Genomic DNA, 23,642 nt, shown 5'->3' on the forward strand with positions numbered 1-23,642 from the left:
CTTGTTTGGGGGCAGTGTGATTCTTCATCTAACTTGCAACTAAATCATAACGTATTGAAAAATAATGATAATCTGGGTATTACTGCTTTGGGGGAGAACTAGCATTTAGAAATGGAGCTTTTATGGAGAGAACTGTCACTGAAATGTCTTTATAAGACTGATGCACAATTTGATAAATCAGGTTTATTACTATCTAAGGTTATACTAGCCATTTAACGTTTGGGCTTTTTGACACTGATTGCTTCTCCCGTAGTTAGGATACTCTTTCTTCATCAGTCAGCTCTTTCTTCATCAGTCAGCTAGGGCTATTGAAGCTGGTATTTTTAGTCCTATAAGCTACAAATGTTCCTCTTGTTTCTAGGAGACTTTACACACCCGCATGTTTTGGAAAATGTTCCAAGTTTCCCCTGAGTAAAAAAAAAAAAAAGGCAATACTTGCTTTTTAGGTGGAGGAATGCCTTTTTTTTGGCTAGGGCTGTAACTTTCCTGCCTGTGAACTCCCAGGTGCATACTTGAGGTCAGCTAAGTTCCTTGTAATGGAATTGGGATTTAGTTCATACAAAACCTATGGAATCCATGCAATTTGAGAGTATAGCGCCCTTTCCCTCCCCATAAATTGTGGGATTTTTCCCTTTGAACAATGCAGAGAACATACCCAATCCTTCTGGGAGTTGACGCTCTAAAATAAAAAATGTCTTCCCAAACTAGAAAAATGCTGTACGTACAAGGCTTTCCACTGCCATATGAATGGCTGCGGATGATGGAGTCACTTCCATATTACATACCAAATTCATAACATGAATGTTTGTTTTCTCAGCAGAGATTTATTTTTATTAGTCCACATCTACTGAACGAGGACAAAATGAGTAATTCATCCGGCTGAGTGGTTTTAAGTATGAAATGACTCTGAATGGAGTTAAAATTTATAGGATTGATGAAATGTACTGTTCCAGTTCCTTAAACAGGTCATGCAGGAATTATAAACAATGCTTTTTAATGACTGTTTATGAAATCCTCTCACAATCTGTTTATATATTTTTTTGAGTAACATTTTAATCATAAGGGTTTGTGATCAGATTAGTGTGTTTTCTTTACAGGCTTTAGGTTTGGATGGCTTTTATATTTGGTGTTACATAATGTACCTCAATATATTGTTTAAGCTCTCACATCTGCTCAGGGGTAATAATGTAATCCCTATAACTTGCCATGACTGTGAAGTCCTCTTCAGTTTTTATGCAGCAGTAGTCCTGAAAACCTATCTATGTAACTGTCAAAGCCACTCTTGTCAGATTCTAGAATACGCCAGTTTGAATTGCATCCAGCCTTTATCTACACTTCTGGTAATTTCTTGCGTTTTCCCCTTGCAGACCGGTTACTTTTTTGGGGAGGTTGAAGGGGCTGTGATGAACAAGTTACTAACAATGGGCTCCTTTAAGAGGTAAGAATTAACTCAACTTTCTATCTCTTGAAAATGTTGTAACAACGAAATTAAATAAACCAAACCCAAAGCCATGTTAAGGAAGGCCAAGACTAGCAGTGCAGCTGGGTTCTCATTTATACCTCTTTTCCATATGATCTGAGTGTAACTCGATGCCGTGCACGCTGCATGTTAAGAGTACTGGAGACACCATACAGTAAGTTTCTTGTTAGAAGAACAGTTTATTTGACTACAATGCTAAAACCGTGTGCCTCTCCTGTTCCTGCTGTGCTCAGGTGGAAAAGGGATGGGGCCATATCTACTACTGAACAGTTTTAAACGGCTCTAAAGCAAATCATTGATGCAACATTAAACATTTTGACCTGTAAAAAGTTGGAGATGGCTCAAACTAGGCAGTGCAAAATGCCCGACTGTTAGAGGGAACGAGTGTTCTGCCAGTAATTCATTTTCATTCACATGCTAACTCACCTTTGAACATTATTGTGACTATTGACCTGGTCTTACTGTCATGATGGTAATAAAAACTAACAGTGATTTTATGTGTTGTCTTTTGAAATAAATTATGTATCCTGGGGAATTAAGAAAAAACTTTTGCCTTTAACCTTTAACTCAACACTGGAATCTTCACGGCTTTCACGTGGTCTAAGAACTTTTCCGTACCCCTTTGTCCTCTTACAGCATGAGAGATGTGCTGACCATATATTTTACACTTTTCTCTTTTATTTTCCTGTGCATTTCTAGTACAAAATAACCCAAACACATCACTGATCCCATCAACCACTGAACTTAGTTATTACATGTGAGGGTGCCTACAGAGGCTCTCAAAACAGATGGTTTGTGTGCTTCCTTGGTAAACCAGCTCTCTTAAAGGCAGAAAGCTTTCTGTGCTGCCTCTGCGCATTATAGCTGAATACCACTCCCAGTAAACGATCGACTCGAAATGGAAAGATCTAGTGCTCCCTGAATCATCCCAAATCCTAGTTTTCGGAGGGTGGCAACCTTTTCGTCTTTAGCACTACACTCTTAACACAGGCTGTAAAAGGAGGTGAAGTAATACATATTTATAGACTGGGTTCTACAATGAAAATATCTGTTTATACAAGAGATGAAGCTTTTTTTTTTTTTTAGTGCAAACAAAAACATACAGTCAAAACTAAGGGATAATGCTTTAATTTGTCCCAATTTGATATGTCCTGCCTAGCAAAGCATTTCGTACAAAATATCTACTGACCAGTTAATGGTAGTAGGCACCACCCTTGAGAAAACAAAGACTGCATGGCTGGAGTATTCCATCTAAACTGCGGTGTGTGCCAGTTTGGCGTGGACCATTGGCTTATGATTTTGCTGGTCTTGAGCTCCAAGGGAGTTACAGATAATGAAGCCACTAGTTGAGTGCAACTGGGCTGCATGCTAAAGAAAATATAAACACAATGGGCCGATTATTGAAACACAATAAACTGGCCATTGCCAACCAGTTAAAAATGGGAGAAAATCAAAGTAGTGTAATTGCACTAAATGAGCCACCTGTTTTTCCTGCCGTACAGCAGATAGCTCCGTACAGCAACAAAAAAACCCACCCAAAACTGTCTTTGAGCCATGCTAGATGAGGCCTTTAAAATAAATCACTCCAGCAATATGAAGAAGAAATCTTTGCTGGCTCTCATGAAAAATAGTCACACACGTTACCATATTTTTAAGATTACTAATTTGTTTGGGTGGGGTTGCGCTTTTCTTTTCCAAAATCTGTTTTACATGGAATAAGAAGTAAAAAAAAAAAAAAGAAAAGCACTGAATAATGCAGTGGATTATCAGTACCATTTCCCTGAGAGGACAACAATATAGATATTGCATGCATTATGCTTGCCATTGCTGCTCTTACCATGGAGACAAAATCAGAGAGCAAGCTCTGACCTTCAGCCTTTCATTCTGGTAATATCCAGAGCCATGGTTTCTTGCAATTTGCTTCTTATACGGCATTTACTGTCCAGCTGGTGAATTATATAGCTTTGCCCTGTTTGATCTGGTCTTGCTCCCTTGTTGATTAGTTTAGAAGTAGAAGGTTCTACAGTGCCCGATCGTCACTGCAGGAACCGTGGGCTTGGGAGTCCCTTCTTCCTCTTGCGCCAATAATCTGAGTGCAGTGCAGATATGTGCTACCACCTTGCTGATTCATGCCAGCTTTCAGGCTCTCCGTCCACAAAAGGAATGAAATAACCCTTTGTGCGTTCGTTCTCTCAGCTACCACTAATTTAGAGGGATATAGAAGCTCTTTTTAGGATTGAGCTCGAAGTGTTAAACAAAAGGGGGTTGTTTGCTGCTGACTATATTTCTTTCCAACCTGCAGGAGGATGAAATTCAATTTTTGTGTTTGCTGTTTATTTTTTAAAGTGAACTTAAATACCTCCTTCCCTCCTAAATTTCTTTAAACTCAGTACTTCTTTTGAATAATGTGTATATATGTATGTCTGTGTCTTTTCTTAGTTTATGGGTTTTATATTTAGGGAGAAAAATTGTATCTGTGCCTCCACAGCAACGTGACATATTGTATGATTTTGTTTAGCAAAATGATGTTTATCTTATACCCTGAATATTACACACAGTTAAATAATTTAAAGATAATTTAAATTTATTATTAAATAAATTAGTTTTCCATAAGCACATCCTATCTGCTTCACATAACGTAGAAAAAAGTTTCTTTATAGTTTCCTCATCAATTTGTTTACATAAAAACAGTGAAAAAATAGATTCAACTTCTCAAAGCATAAAAATCTTAAAAAACCCACATTAACAATCAGAAAAATTAAGGGATGTCAGAGCAATGAGATCCCCAAAGAAATAAAAGTAATAAATCAGTAAGAGAAAATTAAATACCTCTTGACTTCAAAACACTTTCTTCCTTTCCAGTAGGAGGAGAACTAAGCAATTCGATAAGGCAAATATGGAAGCAGCATCATTTCCTCTTAACAGTTCTGTTTCCACCAGGCATCCTCATGGACTCTGAAGAAGAATCTGTGCTTTGGCACTTACTCATGTTATCGGGATGTACGACTGAAATGGTGCACCCCCGAATGCCAGCCTTCCCAGGCCCTGAGGCTCACTCCAATAAGTTCTTGCTGCACTGGGAGCTTCTCTTGTTTCTCAGTTTTTCCTGCCCTGTCCCTTTATCGTTACTCACGTGCTGCTTCGTGGCCAGCGCGTGCTGTCTGTGCCCTTACGGCACGGTACAGTCCAAGTCCTTCACCTGTGTTCTCCAAATGCATGTGCATAGAGGCAGACCTTCATCCCTCTGTCTGGATTTACTTTATAAGCAGAACCTAACAAGCGTTTTGCCTCCAGGTTATAAGATTATAAAAAAATTCAGAACTCTTTGCTATTACTACTTGCAAAGAGCTGAACATTCTTAAAGCCAAATCATGAAAACAGTAGCTAGCTGCTCACCCACAGGACACTGCTGAGGCAGCACAGCCTCCAAATTAAGGATATTTTTCTGCTTAGTTTAGGCCACTCTTTCTTATTTAAGCATTAATTTTAATAAGATGTTCTTGAATTTTTGGTGAAGGTGTTAAATGGACCCCTTATATCTTAAAATTATGTTTATTGTGCATTTTTATAGTCATTGATTTGACCTTCTATTAATTTGGCAGTGTTTCTGAATATAGATGTGTACGTTGGAGAAGATCAGTGACAGACTGAAGGAACAATTCAAATTGGAGATAGTTGTATTAGACAAATGCAACTGTGACGTAAATTTCCCTATCGTTGGTGGTGATTTATTTAGTAAAAGAAAAAGTAAGCTCAAAACATACCCTATGTTTATGGTATAAATACCACAAAAAGTAGTCAGGTTTTTTGCATGGGCAGGCAGAAGACATTCAAGGTAGGGAAATGAGCAGGCTATTTCCAATAACCGTCTCCTATATTAGCTGTCGTGTGCACTGCAGAGCATGTATGAGGCCTGCACCCTTCATCTTCAATTTCAAGTGAATAATAGGTAATTGCACTGCCCTGGGGAACGACATTCCATTTTCAACAGAGAAATAGCTGTCAGAAAGGCAACAATACAGCAGACTATATTGTACGCGTTTACAAGTAGATACAAAAGAACCAAATAATATCTGTCACTCCCCTCTTGTCATTACCGACAAGAAGAGTCCTGTTCTGATGTTTATTTTTTTTTAATCCGCACTGCTATGTGGTATGTTTTCTGCTCATATTTTGTCCATGTGACACCTAAAATTAATGTCATAAAACTGAGTTTGGGCATAGTTAGGGGTTATATCTCTGTAAATATTACCACCAATTTAATGTAGTATATTAGTATATGGGAATCGTTTTACCCACTTAAGGAGAAACGCAGGCATGTGTGCGAGGTAAATGAGTTGTCATTCTGTATGCTGCAAATACAGGTTGAGTTGTAGTTTTTTATACATGTTATGCTTTGGAGCACCTTGGCAATTGGGAATAGCTGAACAGTAGAGGCAAAGTTACGTGATGACAAGTTTGTTTTGTCAAAATGCTGTAATTTATTTTCATGCTTTTTGTTGATTTTCTTGGTGGTGAAAGGTATTAGTCTGACAGCTTCTGGACACTAATAATCTGTCTGTCAATGAAGGTGGGAGAGCCAGAGCAGCGACAGGACAGGGTTTCTTACAGTGTCCTGCTACGTCCCCGCTAGGACCCTCTCTAGACTTTAGAAACTAGTTGACTCTTCACACCACTCACCACTGTCCCTCCTTCCCCTCTTTGTGAGAATGCCAGAGAGGCTGCTTATCTTGTGTCTGCGTTAGTGAACCTCTTTCCAGCAGAACTGAGCTGTAATCACCATTAATTTTTAGATAGACGACGGAGTAAAGCATAGTGTGAGCAATTAGGGCTTCCTGTATTATTGGCTTCCTATGCCTGTTTTTTTGGAGCACTTGTTCCTTTTTTTTATGGACTCAACATTTACTTCCATGGCAAGAAGCTTATTATACCTACACATTATATGAAAACCCCCAAATGTTGAACTGGTGACAAAACATTTGAAATTTTATGTAATTAGCGTCTTTCAGCTGTTACAATTGTCCGTGATGGTATTTTACACTACCAAGTAGAAATCCATAGGTGTGCTGAAACTCTAGCTGAAAGAAGTAGCGTACATTTGTTAATATAGCCTGTGCTGCTGGTAGGCCTTAGAAGTTTAATTTTCTTGACCCAGGTTCCTACTCCGTTGTAAGGACATTGCAAAGGACTGGGCTGGGATTTACTGTATCAGGAAATTGACAATAAAAGGGTTTTCACTGAGATGTGTTTGGCCTCTGAAGTTACATGCAACGGAGCTGCACGTTTAGGTTGTGCTAAGTTATTTCCATTAGTTAAAGATCATTGCACGTAGTCCACGTTTGTCCTGTGAATAACGTTGAAAACAATTGCTCTGAGGACTTCAGCGGGCAGCTGACAGCATGGGGATGTCCGAAAGTCTCAAGCACGTTATCCATAGCAGCAGCAAAGCGCTCCTGCGAGATGCTGTAATACATAGCCTGGACTCGGGCATCTAGGTGGACTTAAAATTAGACTGTGGGAAGCAGGCAATTATGTTCACTGACTACAGTCGAACAGAATACGGTTAGCTGCAAACACTTCTTTATAACTGAAATACAATCACTTCAAAAAGGATAATCGCGAAGCCTTTCTTTCTGCAACAGTGAGTTAAGTCTGAGTGAGAAGAAAGCTTATTTTCTAACATCTCTGAAATGACACCTGAACACAGAAGCACCACAGTGTCTTAGGCCACCGGACTACAAATACTATAATAGCCTTTACAAGGAATAGGGCTGGAAGGCTTTTACCCTCCTGTTACATTTACAAGAATAGAAACAAAACAGAGCTGGATTTGAATTTGTGAATTCCTTGGAACCCATCTATACTGAGCTTTAATACCATCCATAATGACAGAGAGTCCAGAATCGACTCAGTGTGTTGCAGTGTTCCAATTTCAGTGTGGTTATGGGCTTCATCCACTGATCTTTGAAGCGTATTGCAAAATTCGTATTTGCTTTTAGTGCAGAAGAATCGGGTCTTTTAAGATTGTTTGGCAATAATGCTGCTGCTGGTGTATTTTGCACATCCTGCATTAATAGTTGTTTAAATCATCTTTAGAAACTTTCAGATACGTGTTGAACCCGCCCACTTTGGAATTTACTGAGATGGGAATGCATTGTTCAAAAACCAGAACTCATTCCAGGCTTTTGTTAAGAAATCTGTCTTCCATGTACCTTTCTAAGGATTTGCTCCTTTTTTTTTCTTTTCTTTTTTTTTTTTTTTTTTTAACTTGGATACACTCTCTGTTTTCTAGTTTGTTCCTGAATCTTCACACTGGAAACACCTTCAAATACATTTACTAAAACTAAACTCATTATAGTATCATCCACAGATTATATTCAAGAATTTCCAAACAACACTTTTGCAGTGTTCCACAATGGTTTTGAAGCTGTTTATTATAACTCTTCCCCTCTGCCATCACTCTGAAGTTTAGTATTTCTTTCCCTGTTAAATGAAGGGGTTTTTAACTACATACATTTTAACATTTTTGTTCCTCTTGCTTATAATATAACATTAGATTGTTGCACATTCCCTACGATACAATAAGACAATCTGTAAAAAATACAATCTAGCATGTCGGGGCACAATTTTAATTATATTTCTGATTATTGGTGTGAGTACATATTTCATTCTTTTAATGACTTTTTACCTTTGAGCATTTAAATAAGCTATGACATCTATTACAATGTAGTAGTTATGCAAGAAATGTAACACAAGTACAAATATTGGGGGGAAAAGGCTTTTTCCAATATTTAGAGAGAAGTTATAACAGATGTTCCACATGACACACTATAATAGTATGTGATTAATACTTCTTAGCAGAATGATTGACCAAGCAGTTCTGCCGTATGAAATTGAAAGTTGAGAAATTGATTGCGTTTTCAAACACCAAACAGTCACCAAGCATATTATATTGAAAAACCATTTACAAAGAATAAAGACAAAGCTGAATGCTGTTCCACTTGTAACACTAGGTATTGAACGAAGCAGGAGGGGACCATTTCATCCACATAGAATTCCTTGACCACTCTGCAGAGAGCACATTAACATCTGCAAGCTGCCCTTGTCTGCAGTTATCACTTGCCACTATCCCTAGGAGGTCCAAGTGGACACGCAACATGGTCCTTGGATCTAGAGGAATAAAATAGCGAAGGCAGCCAAGACCGGAAAGGCTGAGACTACCTTACAGGACCTGGATTCTGACCATGGTTAAAGGGGGGAAAAAAAAAGGAAAAACCAAAGCTAGGGAAAGTGGTGTATTACTGCATGCCACACAGGCAGCACAGCTTACACCGTGTACTGCTCTGTTTGTCTTGGCAGATCTGTGTGCGCGGATCTGGCTGTGGGCGTGATTCTGCCAAGTATGGTCAGTGTTCAACTTACACCCATGTTTAGGTCTCTAGTTATGCGTTTGTCTACCATGTGCCTCTCTCTGCCAGTCCACAAAACAATGGCTTCCTAGCCATTTCTATTCTGAATATAAGATAAAATTACTAATGTAAGCAGTATGATCATGTACTAAATGTTTAGTCGAAGCTGCGAGATCCAATATATTAGATATTTTGCCTGTAAGCCAAAAAGAAAATATAGGCATAATAAAGAAGCTTTTAGTGATGGTTGCTGTCACAAAATTAGATCAGGAAAATTATATACAGTTTCCACCACAATGGATTATGAGATTTTATTGGTACAGGTTGCAACGTTTCATGGCATGCAGTGCAGAATGCCTCATGGTGATGCTGAATGCATTTCATGACCTGTCTTTGGCAGCTTCTGGGACATCCTTTCCGTAGCTGAATTTGTGTGCTCTCCTTTCCTCTTCACGTAGAAGCAAGGCACACATTGCAAAATGCTCAAGCCCCATCTCCTACATGTATAAACCATCTATGTCCAATTGTGTTCCTTTGTCCCCCTGATGATGCAGAAGTCAAATGGATATGTGCAAATAATACTAGTAACTTTTATATATTTACACTTGTTGCAACTTATCAGATAAAGATTCTTTACATCTGCTATAGATGTTAAATGCTTTTTATGTGGATGGATAGAGTTAATTAATTGTTCTATGGACAGACAGATTTAGAGAAATAATCACAATTCCATATACTATGTCTAAGTTCTGGATTTTACATTTAGATCTCTGAAGTGTATCAATGATGAGTAAAATCACAAGCAGAAAGAAATTTCCCTGTTTACTATGCATCTGAGGAGGCTTCTAGCATATGTTGATTACAGCAGGTACTTGACATGGGATATTTTGCCCTCATGAAAAGAAACAAAAGTAAACCCATCCTGCTTCACTTATCTGTGCTGTGTGTACACTGAAATTTCACCTCTCTCTTCCTTGGAAGCAACACCATGGTTTTACGAATTAGTTGTGCACTGAGAACTGTAGAAGTGTCTGTTTGCCTTTACTGGAGTTCGAGAGTGGTCTGTTGTGAGAATCCCCTCAAATGCATAGCTTCTTTCACCTTCTGGGGCTAAATGTGCTGATCTTAGTCCAGAACCAACTGTTGAAGCATCGTGTTGAATGTGTATTCTCCTTCTCCTCCTCCTCCTCGCATCGTTTATGCCATTGTGTGTTACACTGTATGTGTATTTTCCCTGGTTCCTCCCAGTTTGCTTTGTGCTGCAGTCTGATAAAACCCTTACAAACTCACAATGTTTCTTACCTTTATTCTCCTTTATGTAACCTGTATTTTAATGATCCTTTTCCCTCCTTTCCCTGCTGCTGTTACAATTTTTATTTTCCTGTCTACTTTGTGGGCAGACTGTTCCACATCATCATTTTTATTCCACTGTTTTCTTCTTTTAGTCAAGCAGTTTTCTGTTCTTCTCTGTAGAATTACACTTTATGACTACCAGGCCATGTGTAGAACAAACAAAGAGAGTAGCGACAGTGCCCATAGCTTACTGGACGTAAGTACAGTAAATTTTCTGAGCACCTTTCCATGCAATCATCAAAGAAAATTGTTGCAAATATCTCACGGCCATTGTAAGCCCATTATTTTGATTTGGAATGGTAACAGCTCTTGCATTTATGCTAGTGCATCCAGGGAGTGGTTCATTATACACAAATGCAGAGTGCTAAGCATTTTTAAGTTCGTATACTTACACAATCATTTTTAATGCTGGGCTGCCATTTCTGAGGTTCTGTCAGAATGTTCTTTGCACCATATGAATCCTCCTTCGTAGGACTTTGTAAATTTGGCAATAGCTTGCGTTTTGTTTGGGAGACTGTAATCACATATGCCTTTTCTCTATGTAAACACATACACGCATGCAGAAATGTAATTAAAATTTAAAATTTACTTTTTTTTTAATATTAAAAGATTGGTTCATTGGTAAGGCACGCGAGTTTGTGATTTTATCACTTTTTCTCCTTTAGTATTTAAAGATGTCTTTTAAAGTAGAATTTCAATGCGTATTTAAACCCTTGTCTTGCTATCAGATCTGAACACAAACCCTGTCCCTCTGCAAGGCTTGGTTAGAGCCAAGCTGGGTTTTGCAAGCCCAACACTTCCTTGTTGCTAAATCATATATCTAGCTAATAAGGGTATTTTATAATCATGTATATGTTTTACTAATACTATAATAACCTATCAGAACTGATAAATTGTTAGATATAGTTTTTGCATCTTAAAAAGGAACCATTTTAACAAACATATGACAGTATTAGCGTGAAAAATTCTCATGTAAAGACAGCAGCAAAACACTCTACCGGTTTTACCAGTCTGGAAAAGTTATCTGATAGTATTTTCAAATGCACAGGGGTCTAGCTAGAAAAAATAAGCCTACGCATAGTTAAACGGTTGAGTAAATATCAAAGTTCTGGCAACTTCCAAATATTTATGTATAGCTTCTATGGTTTAATAATCACATGCATTTTGGGATGTTTTCATTTACATATTTACATGACTCTATGTTTTTCAAATAGCTGCAAATTTGGATTTACTACACGTATCAGTCTGTTATCCGCTAAAGCCTGAACCTGGAAAAAGACTATCTTGACATAATAACAATTACCAGGCTGTGCAATAAGACTTAAATTATTAGTGAAATAGAACAGGATGCTGTGAATCACATTTTCATGAAAAATTTCAAAATGTATTACAACTCTTAGCAACAACCTTCCATCCCAAGGCTTGGGGCTTCAGCTCGGTTTGCATAAGCACCCAGCATGTAGAGCTGAAGTATTTCTCTCTTACAAGTGGGCTTTAATCCAAGAGATTTTCACTATTCCAGTTTTCATCTGGGCTATATTTATGGAGAAAACACTCTGCAACTGTTGTGGGATACACTGAGACATGGCGAGCATGTACTTTCTTTATTTTTTTAAAGATACCCAAACTCTTCTTTAATCCTCAAGTGGTTTTTTTATTATTTTCCTGTTGATTCACTCACCTCTAATAATCATGAATACTGAGAAAGTATGAAGAGAACTTGCATTAAAACCAGGTAGGGCTAGATTCCTCAAAAGTATTTTTTTCCTGGTTTTATGCCCAGTTTTGTACGTATAGACCAGGTTATTAGGCAGTATGCAGTACAGTTTCTACAAAATCAAAATGTTTCTTCACCAATTTTTGTCCTTCCTTTTGAGAATTATGGTTTTACAAATACAGGAATGTATATAAGGGCAAGGCTGAGAATCTTTAAAAAGGTCATACTTTAAACAGCATAGAAGTAGAGCTTAGGTGTCAAAGACTGTATGACTACTAACGGGTCTAAACCAACATCCTGCCAAAATTATGGAAAACAGGTGTGAGGACTGGACCCTTTCTATCACAGCTTTTTAGGCTGTGGGACTAAAACGATAAATTAGGGATGGACTAGATTTATAGATCATCTGGTCCATTTCTTTACCAGTATAGGATTGCTTCTTAAAATATATTGATAACTTGTTATTTAGCATATTTGCTTGTTTTAATTTATTCAGCTCTTCGATAACTGGCCATAGAACCCCTTTGTTGCAGATGTATCAGTGCCATAGAGTCATCCAGCTCAATTCGTTTGGCTGTCAATGATCGTTTAGATACATAGAGAGAATAAAGCTGCTGCAGTTTTTGAAGGAATGGTCTTTGACTGGAAAACGGTGTCTTGGTAAAATCACATCTTATGAGAATGCATTTATATCAATGTAATGAAATGCTTTTCCATTACAATTTTGAAACTTTTCTCATTTTCTATTCATATTTTTGAAAAAAATTATATCAAGTTATATCATATATATCAAGTTATATCACATATATCAAGTTTTTAAATTTTCCTCTAGTTCTTATATTAAAATAGTTTTATAATACATAGTATATTTTTAAAAAACATGTATTGTTCGTAAGTAATTATATGTATTATTTTATCATTTCACATTATGAAAATAAAAGCATGCAGCAAAGTTAATTACTTGGTTGTGAAATTTCAGGTTTTCTAATTCATAATGAAAACAAATCAGATGTCCCACAGGCTGAAATTTTGTTTTCTTTTAATCTCTAGGAAAAACTTGTAGCTTTTTCTCTTTTCCTATAAGACAGTCCTTAGTAAGTGAAAATCTGTACTGTCTTGGGTATTATGCGTTCTGCTGGCTTGCTATTTCAGCCTTTCATGCCGCTGACTGACACTAGTTCATTGGCTCTGTGAGTTATCAGCTCTGCATAGAAAACTGTGGCCTCTGAAAACTTTAAATGGCCACTTACTGTTGTGCAAAATGGCACTGCTTCAGTAAGGTGCTGATTCAGGATGGTTAAGCATGATTTTTAGATACCTGAGTAATTCTCTCAAAGTCAGTATGACCTCTTGCATATGCTAAAATACTCTGTTGATAGGGAATCTAAAGTCTGCAAACTTCGTGCAACTAGGAGACCCCAGTACAAATGAGTGAGACCAAGATAGATTCCTTTCCAAATTTCTGGAAACTGACTTTTCTGCCTGAAATTCTTTCATAAAAAGATCCTATCGATATTCTTTTCAAAAATAAAATATACAGTAGAAGTACTGTAAATACAGGATTTTCAAAGTGTTTGCTGTATTTGTTATGGTCCAGAAAAACAGAGGGAGGAGGGGAGTATCTTAAAAACTACTTAAAGTGCTTACAACTGGGGCTTCAATATGACACAGATAACTTCATTTAGGTAAATTCAAACTTCAGAAGCTTTTTGTAGCCTAAATGGACTGAGGTAATGAATAAGGATTTACATTATAGAGAGGCAAGCCTGTGAATTGCAGCCTAAGAAAAGCTCATATTGTCTACCAGAGCTGTTCCTCCAACAATAGCCTGGGAAATAGGAACCCCTAGAGGTTAAATATTAAAGAATCATTTGCAAAACTTCCTTTCCAACTGATAATCTGTGTATACGACCAACCACATTAAAAGGAAATGTCATTACTATATATTTTAATATTCAATATAATAATATTTGTTTTTTCATAAGAAAAAGTTATTGCTCTTTTTCTCATGGTACCCATGCATTTGAATATCCATAACCTTGTCTTTACATGAAGAATTCAGTTAAGATATAAATACTGCATCTTTTGCCTTTTTATTAAATGAGTTGCTTCTCTTCAGCCTTATAATGCCTTCTTTGCTGCAGTAAAATGGATTATGACCGAGCTTGTCTTGTAAGTAAATTTATCAAGAACTTAATGAAAATTTGTATGAATTAATGAATATTTGTACTTCTGAATAATTAATGAATATTAGTACTTTTTGCTTTTTACATACATTGTGCTGCTTCTATAATATGATTTTAAATATAGTAATAAATGTTTACTTTTTTCTTTCCAATTTTGCATTGTTAAAATCTGAGAAATTTTTGGCTATATGAATGCACAGTTGCCCTTTTTACATTATTCATGGTTGTCACTGATATCCGTATGTCTTTGCATAGTAAGTCTAGCAGATCACAATATACAAACCAAATTTATTATTGTGGTTGCTGTTAAATTTTACATAAATATCTGGGTGTTTGTAATGCAGGGTGGTCTGTTGTCAATATAGCAATCTTACAGTGATTCACTGTATTGTTTGTCACTTCATGAATTTCTTTAAGATGGACCTTTTACAGTATATGCCAGACAAGGTATACTCTAGAAATTGCTGAATTTTTTTACCTGGCTTAGTTCATCTAATATTTCAAGTTAATATGTAATGACTATTGCCTTTAAGGGCTTGCCTAAGAAATCACAGAGAAATATCATATGGAGAAGAGGAAGCCTTAAAATGTGTCTTGTATTATTAACCTATATGTTTCATTATTGTTCTTATCAGAGCACAGAGTTGCAGATTTAAGTGGATTTACTCTTTATTCAAATAGAACTATTTTTTTTTTCTTGTAGTTGTTGTGTTTTAATTGTAAATTATATGAGCTTTCATCAAAGTTTGGAATAAGAGTTAAGGAGGATTAACTGAATGGCTATTTCCAGAGGGCAGATATTGATCTTAAACGCAGCTTTCAAAGTAAATATCAGGGAAAGAAATAATGTCAAAATGAGACTTTGATGCTAGCTATAACAGCTTCAAAAATTTCCAGAAACTTTCTGTGTTTATAAGTATTGTAGTTTCATGTCCATATGACAAACTGGATGTTGTTTTCATATTCTTTGCGCTTACAATAAGTGATAGACTGACACATTTCAGTCCATTCTTCAAAGTAAATTGCAGTATATTTTAATGGGAAAATGCATTCTTGACACATCTAATTAGAGTTGATTAGACACTGATTAATCAATCTTTTCTGCTCCTAGAAATAAATTAGTTTTATTATTTTAGTTCCAGAGTTAATGTAAGAAAGTATTTTATGTGTACTCCTGTACTGTAGCCAGGACAGTTATAATCCTATGGCATTTTACTAGAGTCAAAATACTCTGCATAATGAAAAAATAATGTTCAATAATGTTCATCAGTAAAAATACTGTATGCTGCCATGCATTGAGAATTTTAGTGGACGCTTCAAATAAGATCAATAATCTAATAGTAGGTAACTCAATTATTTATTGATGGGGTTAATTTCAGAATAAATTCTCAGTGGTAAATTACAACCCAGTGAAAATATGAGCATAGCAATAGTTGATAATCCCAGAGTTATGCTAGTAACATGAATTTCAGTTCTGTATTAGCTTTTATTTAGAATAGGATTAATGGTATCGAACTACTGCCAGTTTAGTGTTTTGAAAACATTCTGTGGGATAATATGAGAACTGTAATGATTTCTTTAGGTTCATTGTGGAATTTAATCTATGCAGTTGGTGGCACTCTGATCTAACAACAAAAGGTAAGTGTAATTTTTTTTTCCTGGCTATGACAGAAATGGCTAGATTTAATTGGATTTTTGAAATTCACATGTGTGTAAAATGTTTTGGATTAAATAATAGATGTCTGATAACGATAGTTTGTCTCCCATCCTCTTCTTTCTTAATGTTTCCCAAAACACAAGATCATTAAGATCTTCTATGAATAACCACAAAGTGCTTGTGTGTACTCTAGGAATACAATACAGTACTATAATGGAAAAGTTAAAGTAATTGATAATGATTAAATATGTTTTTTGTTTTAAATGCTTCTTTCATTCCAAAACAGCCTTTGTGAATAAAGCAATTATACTAGCCTTTTTCTGCTTATACTATACTTTTTCTAGAGCTGCTGTAATACGTAGGGGGTTATTGTGCTGGAAAATGCCATTTCAACAAAAGTCCACAGGAACGTGGTCATCTCAATATAATTTCATACGAAAATAATTTTTAAGGTTTAAGTTAGTAAATTTTATGCTTTATTTTTAAACAAGACTGCTTAAAACTGCATTTTGTTTTATCATTCCGTCCAAAATATATATTTTAAAGTAATAAAAGCTAGATTAATTAAGATTCAATTTACTCAAAATAATTTTTTTTAAATGTGCAGGTTTCGTTTGAAAGAATAATGAAATTTTAACAGTTCCCATAAGAATTGGAACTCTGCAGTGTCAGCTATCTCTTCTATTTTAGCAGACTTTTTATGGCATTTCAGAAGTGCTCTCAAAAGTAAAGGGCTAATTTACAAGAGCAGTGCTCTTCAGTTGGCTATTTCATAGGCAAATTATTCTGCGTGCCATTTACTGGTATAACGATTAAATTACATTCTTCAGCCTCATATTTGCAGATTTGCATATTCCTTAGCAAAGCAGGGGATGAAATTGCTACTTCGGGCTTCAGTTTATATTTGCATTGCCTGGATACTAGGCTGTCTTTAGGCCAAAATAATATCCTGTCTGAAGTTAAGGTGTCGGGAAAACGGAACATACCGATGCCCTGGAATATTCCAGTATCGCCAGTAGTAATAAGATGCTGGAGCCCTTCTAGCAGAAAGATCTGTCCTGGAACAACCAGAAAGTATGGCAGCAAACGGCAAAGCACGTGTCAGGCTACTGCCCAACGTGCTGTAAATGCTGTGTAGGCAGAAGGGGAGGCGGAGATTGGTGTCTGCTGCAGGTGACGATCTGATAAAGGGCCTTCTAGAAATCTAGATGGTGAACTTAGTATAGCCTTTCCCACACTGATGTAAGCTGTATGCTGCACGGCAACACTGGAGCCGATTCTTCTGTTACATGAGCAATGAGCCCGATGTGGATTGGATGCACATGCACAGATAGAGCTTCATGAGAACCAGCCAGACACTATTTGCTTGTGGGGCTGCTTCGTAATCAGCAGTGCCTAGACAGGGGTTCTAAAAACCAAGACTAACTTTCCAGTGATTTCCCTAACTATGGTGAAGAATGTCTCCTACACTGATGGCTGTGAAGTACAGTAGGGTTTGCTGTGCTAGACCCAGAAAATGCAAAACTGTTCCTTATATCTGAAGAAGAATGGCAGGTATGCCGGTCTTAGTCCTTGGTGTGGAGGGTCCCCACACACCTGCCAATTTACCAGCCACTTCATATGAAAAATACTTCTGCACAAGGTCTTGTAATCTCAATCGCATTTGCAAATGAGAGAGAAGAAACTGATGCCCTAAACCTTGGGCAACCCCATCATTTTCTGGACTCTAACGAGGTGCTGGAAATCTGAGACCCATGGATCTCTGGCAGTCTCTTTGTTACACAAGCCATATGTTGATACAAGTGAGGGTAGACCCAAAATACAGGTGATAAATTTCAGTCATTCTTGGCAACAGATAAGGAGAACAGAAGAGAAAGGGAGAAAGTGTAGTAGAGATAGTCAGACAATTCTTAAGAAAATGTTAAATTGTTAAATATGTCATGAAAGTATCAGAAATAACAAAACTTTTCTGACCAACTTTAGTACGTCCCTTGAGATCTTTGCATTTGGGGGAATATTCTTAAATTACATACAAAAATTATGAACAGTTCAGAAATGCGTGTCCTAGTGCGTGACTGCGAATGCAGCTTTGCTTATTCCCCTGGCAGTGTGCAACAGATACACCACGGGCGCTGAAACAGATTATCTTGAATGGAAGATCTGTCGGGTCCAAGAGCCTGTTTAGTGTAATCTATTTTTGTCATACCTCGTCTTGTTTTCTCACTTAGCAATTAGTTTAAGATAGGCTTAACATTTGTGCTGATGTGCAAGTGCATCTCCCTGTTAAGGAGGAATGAAGGGGTGGTGAGGAAAAAGAAAGGGAATGAGGGAGACACACTGTCCAACAGATACATCAGTGTGAGAGACAGAAGAGCTGCCTTCTGTTCCCAGCGTGGCTGCTGTCCTGTAGTTTGACCTTGAACCAGTCTCACTGCTTCCTGCTACCTCAATTTACCAATCTTTAAAACGCAAGTAGTGACACTTTCTTTCTCCTTGCACTGCAAAGGCTTCAGATTAAAAGTGCTACGGAGTCTTAATTATTACTATTTTGGGAAGCAGATTACAAGCAGTAGTTCTCGGCAAAGTAACACTTCTGCCCCTCACCCACAGAATTAGTCTAACTGATGAAACTCTGCAAAGATCCCCAAGCTGTAATCCAAAAAAGTGTTTTGGCTTCAGTTAAATGTACCACAATTTGGTTATCAAATAAATGTAAACCCCCATACATAATAGTGATGTACAGCATCACTGAAATAAAAATGACAGTAAGTCCATCTTGAATCTACAGAGAAAGAATAAAAGCTTGTGCATAAATGTAAAGTAGGTTGGTGATGCCTAAACCATGAATAACTAACAGTTATATCTTACAAAATTACATTCCTTGGATAAACTTTTTTTTTTTTTAATTGAAAAAATAGTGTTATGCACTGCCTAGGAAATCTCACAGGGTGGCAGAAGCTGAGTAACATTTCCGTTCTCTGTGAGCTCTGTAATACAGCATCTCATGTTGTTCAGAATTTTGTGTGCTGTTCTTCCCATGTTAACATCAAGATATTTTTTTCTGTGCCTATAGCGCAGAGGTTGAAACAAACCCTAGAGCCCTGTGATACTGAATATCCAGCTTTTGTTTCCGAACGCACTATAAAGGAGACCACGGGGAATATTGCTTGCGATGACTGTTTCAAGTAAGCCCTTTCAATTTTTTTTTATACAACTGTTTGTGACAAAGCAGTAAAACTGAATTATTCAAGGTTGTGTTGAAGAACATACAAGTCTGTTATGTTTTATCTTAGATAATGACCTCTATCAGGGTGTCATTTCTGTTATTACAGGGGTCATTTAAAAGTTTGATACTCTTAAATTAAAGAGTGCCTATTATTTTCTACCAAAAAAGGTAAAAGCAGTAGAGGCTTATGCTAATTTCAGAGAATAATGAATGTTTTCAGACTTTTCCTAGATACATGCTAAGGGCATATTCTGTAAAGATTTAGATGCAAAAAGGTTAGTGCTGTTAGCTCTCCTATACGGCACCGAAACCCTGCTGGCTAGGTTAGAAGTTCCCTTGTGGTACAGTGAGATCTGGCTGTTTTACTTGAATGCCAAACGGTGTTTCCTTCTTAGAATTGTGAGGCTGAAAGAGTGGGAGAGGATTAAATCTGTCCTCCAAAATTTCAGTGCTGGGGAGCTGAGTTAATAGTAACAAATCTCACATGTCAGTGCTGCAACCTTGTCAGTTCTACGGTCAGCGCTACTGTGAAGTTGTCCCTCACAAGGTTAAAAGAAGAGAAAGACTTCAGTCTAGCTTTCCTCTTTCATACTGAAAAAGTTTTTTCTCTGCATTTAGTGCCTATGTGCAGTGACGTTTTTACTGTAGTTATGGTACAATTTAACTGAAGAACTGCATAGGTATGGTTTATGCAAATTTCTCTACTTCAGTAAGTCTCTTAACTGGATTGCCTTTATGCTGGGAGGTCATCATCACAAAAGAGATTAGTATTTACAGCAATAATTTGCCTATCAATATAAATGTCAGGAAAAATTTATAAGTTAAACAAAAATTGTTACAGCTGTCCCTTTCCAGACTAAATCGATATGCAATTAGCAAATAAAGGTGAAAACTTCTTCTCTTTCAAGTCAATAGGTGTGCTTCTGGACTTGCTCCTAAATTTCCTCCTCAATATCTTCATTGTTTTAAAACAAGAAATAGGAGTAAGTACACTGGAGTGTATATTCTAAGTGCTAATATTCACTTTTAATTTGCTGCTGACCAACTTTTAATTATAAGGAATTTATTAATGTCTGGTATGAGTAATTCTTTTTATATGGCTTTGTGGGATAGAAGTATGAAAGTGCTTTGTAAATTGATCCTAGGGAACCCTTTAAATGTAACAATAGGTCTCACTGCCCAGAAAGTACAAATTCAACAGAATCAAGCAGTGACTTTTCCACTTGACATATCAAATACAATGTATGTTACACTGCTATGAGTCCTTCATGCCAGCATTGTAGAATTCAAGCAGCCTTATTTTGTGATCACTTAGCAGAAGATTACTGAGAAGTTGTGCAACAAATTATCATACATCACTTACGTTTAAATTTTGCAAACAGACATGATTCCATGAAAAGAAGATTAATTTAACGGGACCAGGTTTTCTCAAAGGAATGCAGATTTCAGTCTGTCTTCTTAGGTAACTTCAGGTCAAAGGAAATAACTTTCAAAAATAACACAATTCTGCAATACTTGGACAGCACTGAGTTGGAAACTGAGTTTAGTGAAAATTATAGTATTTCAAAAATAATGCGCTAAGATCTTTTTCATAGAAAAACATTTTGTGTTCCACAGTGGAACAAAAAAATAAAAGAAAACCCTGTAAGTTACAAACTGATCTCAAGGCACCCATTATTTTTCTCCACAAGCAATGGCAAAACCTAAAGAAATAATCCAGAAGAACTATTAGATTCTCATGGGAAAGTTCTTCGTTATACCGTTTACCCACTGTCATTAACAATCTACAAATTGCATCTAAGATTGCAGACTGCATTGGCTTCCAAATATTTTTGTTATAACCCAGGACAATTTCCCGCAGAACAGCTAAGGAATTTGACCCTAAGTCCTTTGTAGACCTACATCTTCTGACCCAGTTTTCTGTTTCATGGCCTCACTACCGATAGATATTTTTACAAGCAAGTGTATTGCTTAATACTTGTAATTTGAGAATCATGGGCTCAATCAGTCAAAATTAGGGTTCAACCTTACATACAGTGAGTCTTGAACTGACACTGCGTTCGATGGTTAATCTGCACAGCATCTGTTGCGTACTAGGCTCTCGAGTCAAATCCCTTTGAGTCAGTGGGATTATTTTCTGTGCCCTCCTTGGACCATGTTGTAGATTAATCTGTTTATGATATATACTTGCAAATCTTGATCACAAATAGAGAAATATATTTGTAAATATTTAGCTGAATATATACCCACTCTAAGATTGCAAACCTATTTGAAAGACACTGAAAAAGTCAGTATGTTGTGAACGGGTTTGCAAACAGAAGTTGTGCAAATACTCTGCTGCAAGAAAGTTTGTCACAAGTTAGTCATTCAAGTCAGTATCTTTTGTTCCAGCAGTGGCAGGCATGACTACAGAGCCCTTGTCTGAAAAAGGAGACTAAAAGCAGTCTCTTAGTAGAAGTAAAAATGATGACTGATGTTAATTGAAACCATATAATGTTACTTAGATAAGACATTTTGGAGCACAAATACTGTGTTATTGCTAACAAAGTCATAGTCAACAAGGTCACATAGTGAGAGTCAGAGGCTCAGTCTTATTCCATCCTGGGTGTGCTGTTACTGATCTGATAGAAATACTCTGCACGTCACAGTTACCGAGAGGAACCGTTACTGACTGTAGTTATGAAAACTAAGCCTTTTTCTGATCAAAGTTTGCAATCATAATTTTTAATCATGGGTGCTCAGATTTAAATCAAAGTATCCTCACAAATAAGTCACACAGTAGGAAGGACTACATAGTAGTTACTTCATAAATAGCCGTCTCACCTTTTCAGCCAGCTCTGAGAATCAGCTCTGAGAATCAATGGAAGGGCATGTACGCACTTAAGCGGACTTTGAGTCAGGCACTAGATGTATACAGACATATAAAATACACTCTCTGTATGTAAACTTATCCCTTACTAGCAAAAAATAAATGCTACTTTGGAATAATTTGCAATGTTTAAAAGCGATTTTCAAAAATATAGGTTTTATTAAGAAAGCAGGAGCCTAAAAGAAAATAAGGATTAACATAAGAATGTCATTAGGGTCAGGGTTTGGCTGTCCCAACCCATAATTTGTTGTTATTCAATATCCCAACGATTATTAAATTAATGTGTTATTTAAACAGCAATCAAAAACAAGTCAACCCACATTTTCTAAGCACTGTCAACAAGACAGAAAAACTGGGATTTTTTAAAAATCTGAAATGCTTTCATATTTTCCAGTAAAGCTATTCCCCTTTATAGCAAAAAAACTAAAAGCAAGCATTACTTCTGAAATCTCAGATAATAAACTGTTGAATGTTCTGTGGCAGCTTCACTGTTGGAAATAGTTAATTGCTGAAGAGAAATGTTTTTTCTTTGTCAGTGTCAATTGGCACTCTTTCTGTTGAGTCAGAACTACATTAATGCCAAACGCACTTGGTATAGGTTTTGAAGACATTGTGTTGCTCGGAGATGTGTCTTTGATTCGACATTAAATTTGAAATCTTTGGCTAAATAAGTATTTCAATGCTGCTTGCAGTTTTATGAGGTATTGCCCCAATGCATTAGCCAATTTTTAATACAAGTAAGCATGTCAACCAAAGTGCTTCAGCAATTCTCCCTGGTTCCATCACCAGTTTTTGCTTTCTGGTGATCTCAGCATTGCAAAGTTTAATTGGTAATACTTAAAAAGCACTAAAAATGTCTAAGGAAAGCATCCTTAGAAGGACAGAGTTGTTGTTACAAATTGGAAAGGGTGATGGCTGTTACGATATCTGACCAGAGAAAGTTACCTGATCTTTTTAGTATATCTACTCATCTTTTTTGTAGCACAAACAACAAAAGTTTTCTCTAATTGCAAATCTCATTTTTTTCATGAAAATTCAGATGTTTTCATTTAGCTTCATTTAGGAAAACTATTTAATTTCAGCATTAACTGGGTTAGCATTAGCTAATAACATTAATAGCATTAACTGCTATGAGTGTGGGTATAGCAACTTACTCATCTGACTATTTATACATTAAGTATATATTTTAAAATTTCAAAGTTGCAAGGAACCATTTGAAGTGCATAGTTGCTAAATTTGCATGTTTGACTAGAGAAATTATGTGTATACAAATCAGGCAGCAATTGCACAGTGAAATCCTTAAAAATATGCCCTTTTAACCTCTCCTGTTCATGTGTGATGACATACTGGACTTGGACGCAGAACAAAAATCTGGCCTTACTTCCAGTGACCCAGGGAGCAAAGCCCCCTTCTCTTTTAATTGCAGCACTCATGGGTCCACAAGGTCAATACCAAAAACCCAGAGAAACTGTTTTGTTCCCAGTTGATTACTTGTGCGCAGTCTTAAGACACAAAATAGAGAGAAAAGTAAATACGGGAAAGCCATATTTTCACTAGGGAAGCAAGGAAATATGTAGCTACAATCATCCTAGCCCTGGGAAAGACTTACGTGTGTGTTTTAATTATGCAAGATGAATGTAAGTATTCCCTTTACTTTGTTGTATATCACATGTAAATTGCCTGCTAAATTCATAGGAACCACTTACTTGATTAAACACTGTCCCACGTATTATATATTTGACCCA

The 23,642-nt window shown here is 36.7% G+C and overlaps 1 protein-coding gene across 1 annotated transcript in view; it reads left to right on the forward strand.

Annotated features, from left to right (window-relative positions):
* LOC104617443 (voltage-dependent calcium channel subunit alpha-2/delta-3-like) overlaps positions 1–23,642 on the forward strand; it is a gene marked incomplete at its 5' end in the record, with an annotated part of 39,790 nt that overhangs the window by 1,991 nt on the left and 14,157 nt on the right. The window contains 3 exons of the mRNA XM_010282764.1: positions 1,368–1,438; positions 15,728–15,783; positions 18,876–18,987. Of these exons, the coding sequence (XP_010281066.1) occupies positions 1,368–1,438; positions 15,728–15,783; positions 18,876–18,987 (239 nt within the window). The remainder of the gene's footprint in view (positions 1–1,367; positions 1,439–15,727; positions 15,784–18,875; positions 18,988–23,642) is intronic.

This window comes from Phaethon lepturus, unplaced genomic scaffold (assembly GCF_000687285.1).
Source record: "Phaethon lepturus isolate BGI_N335 unplaced genomic scaffold, ASM68728v1 scaffold8462, whole genome shotgun sequence".
NCBI classification, from domain to species: domain Eukaryota; kingdom Metazoa; phylum Chordata; class Aves; order Phaethontiformes; family Phaethontidae; genus Phaethon; species Phaethon lepturus.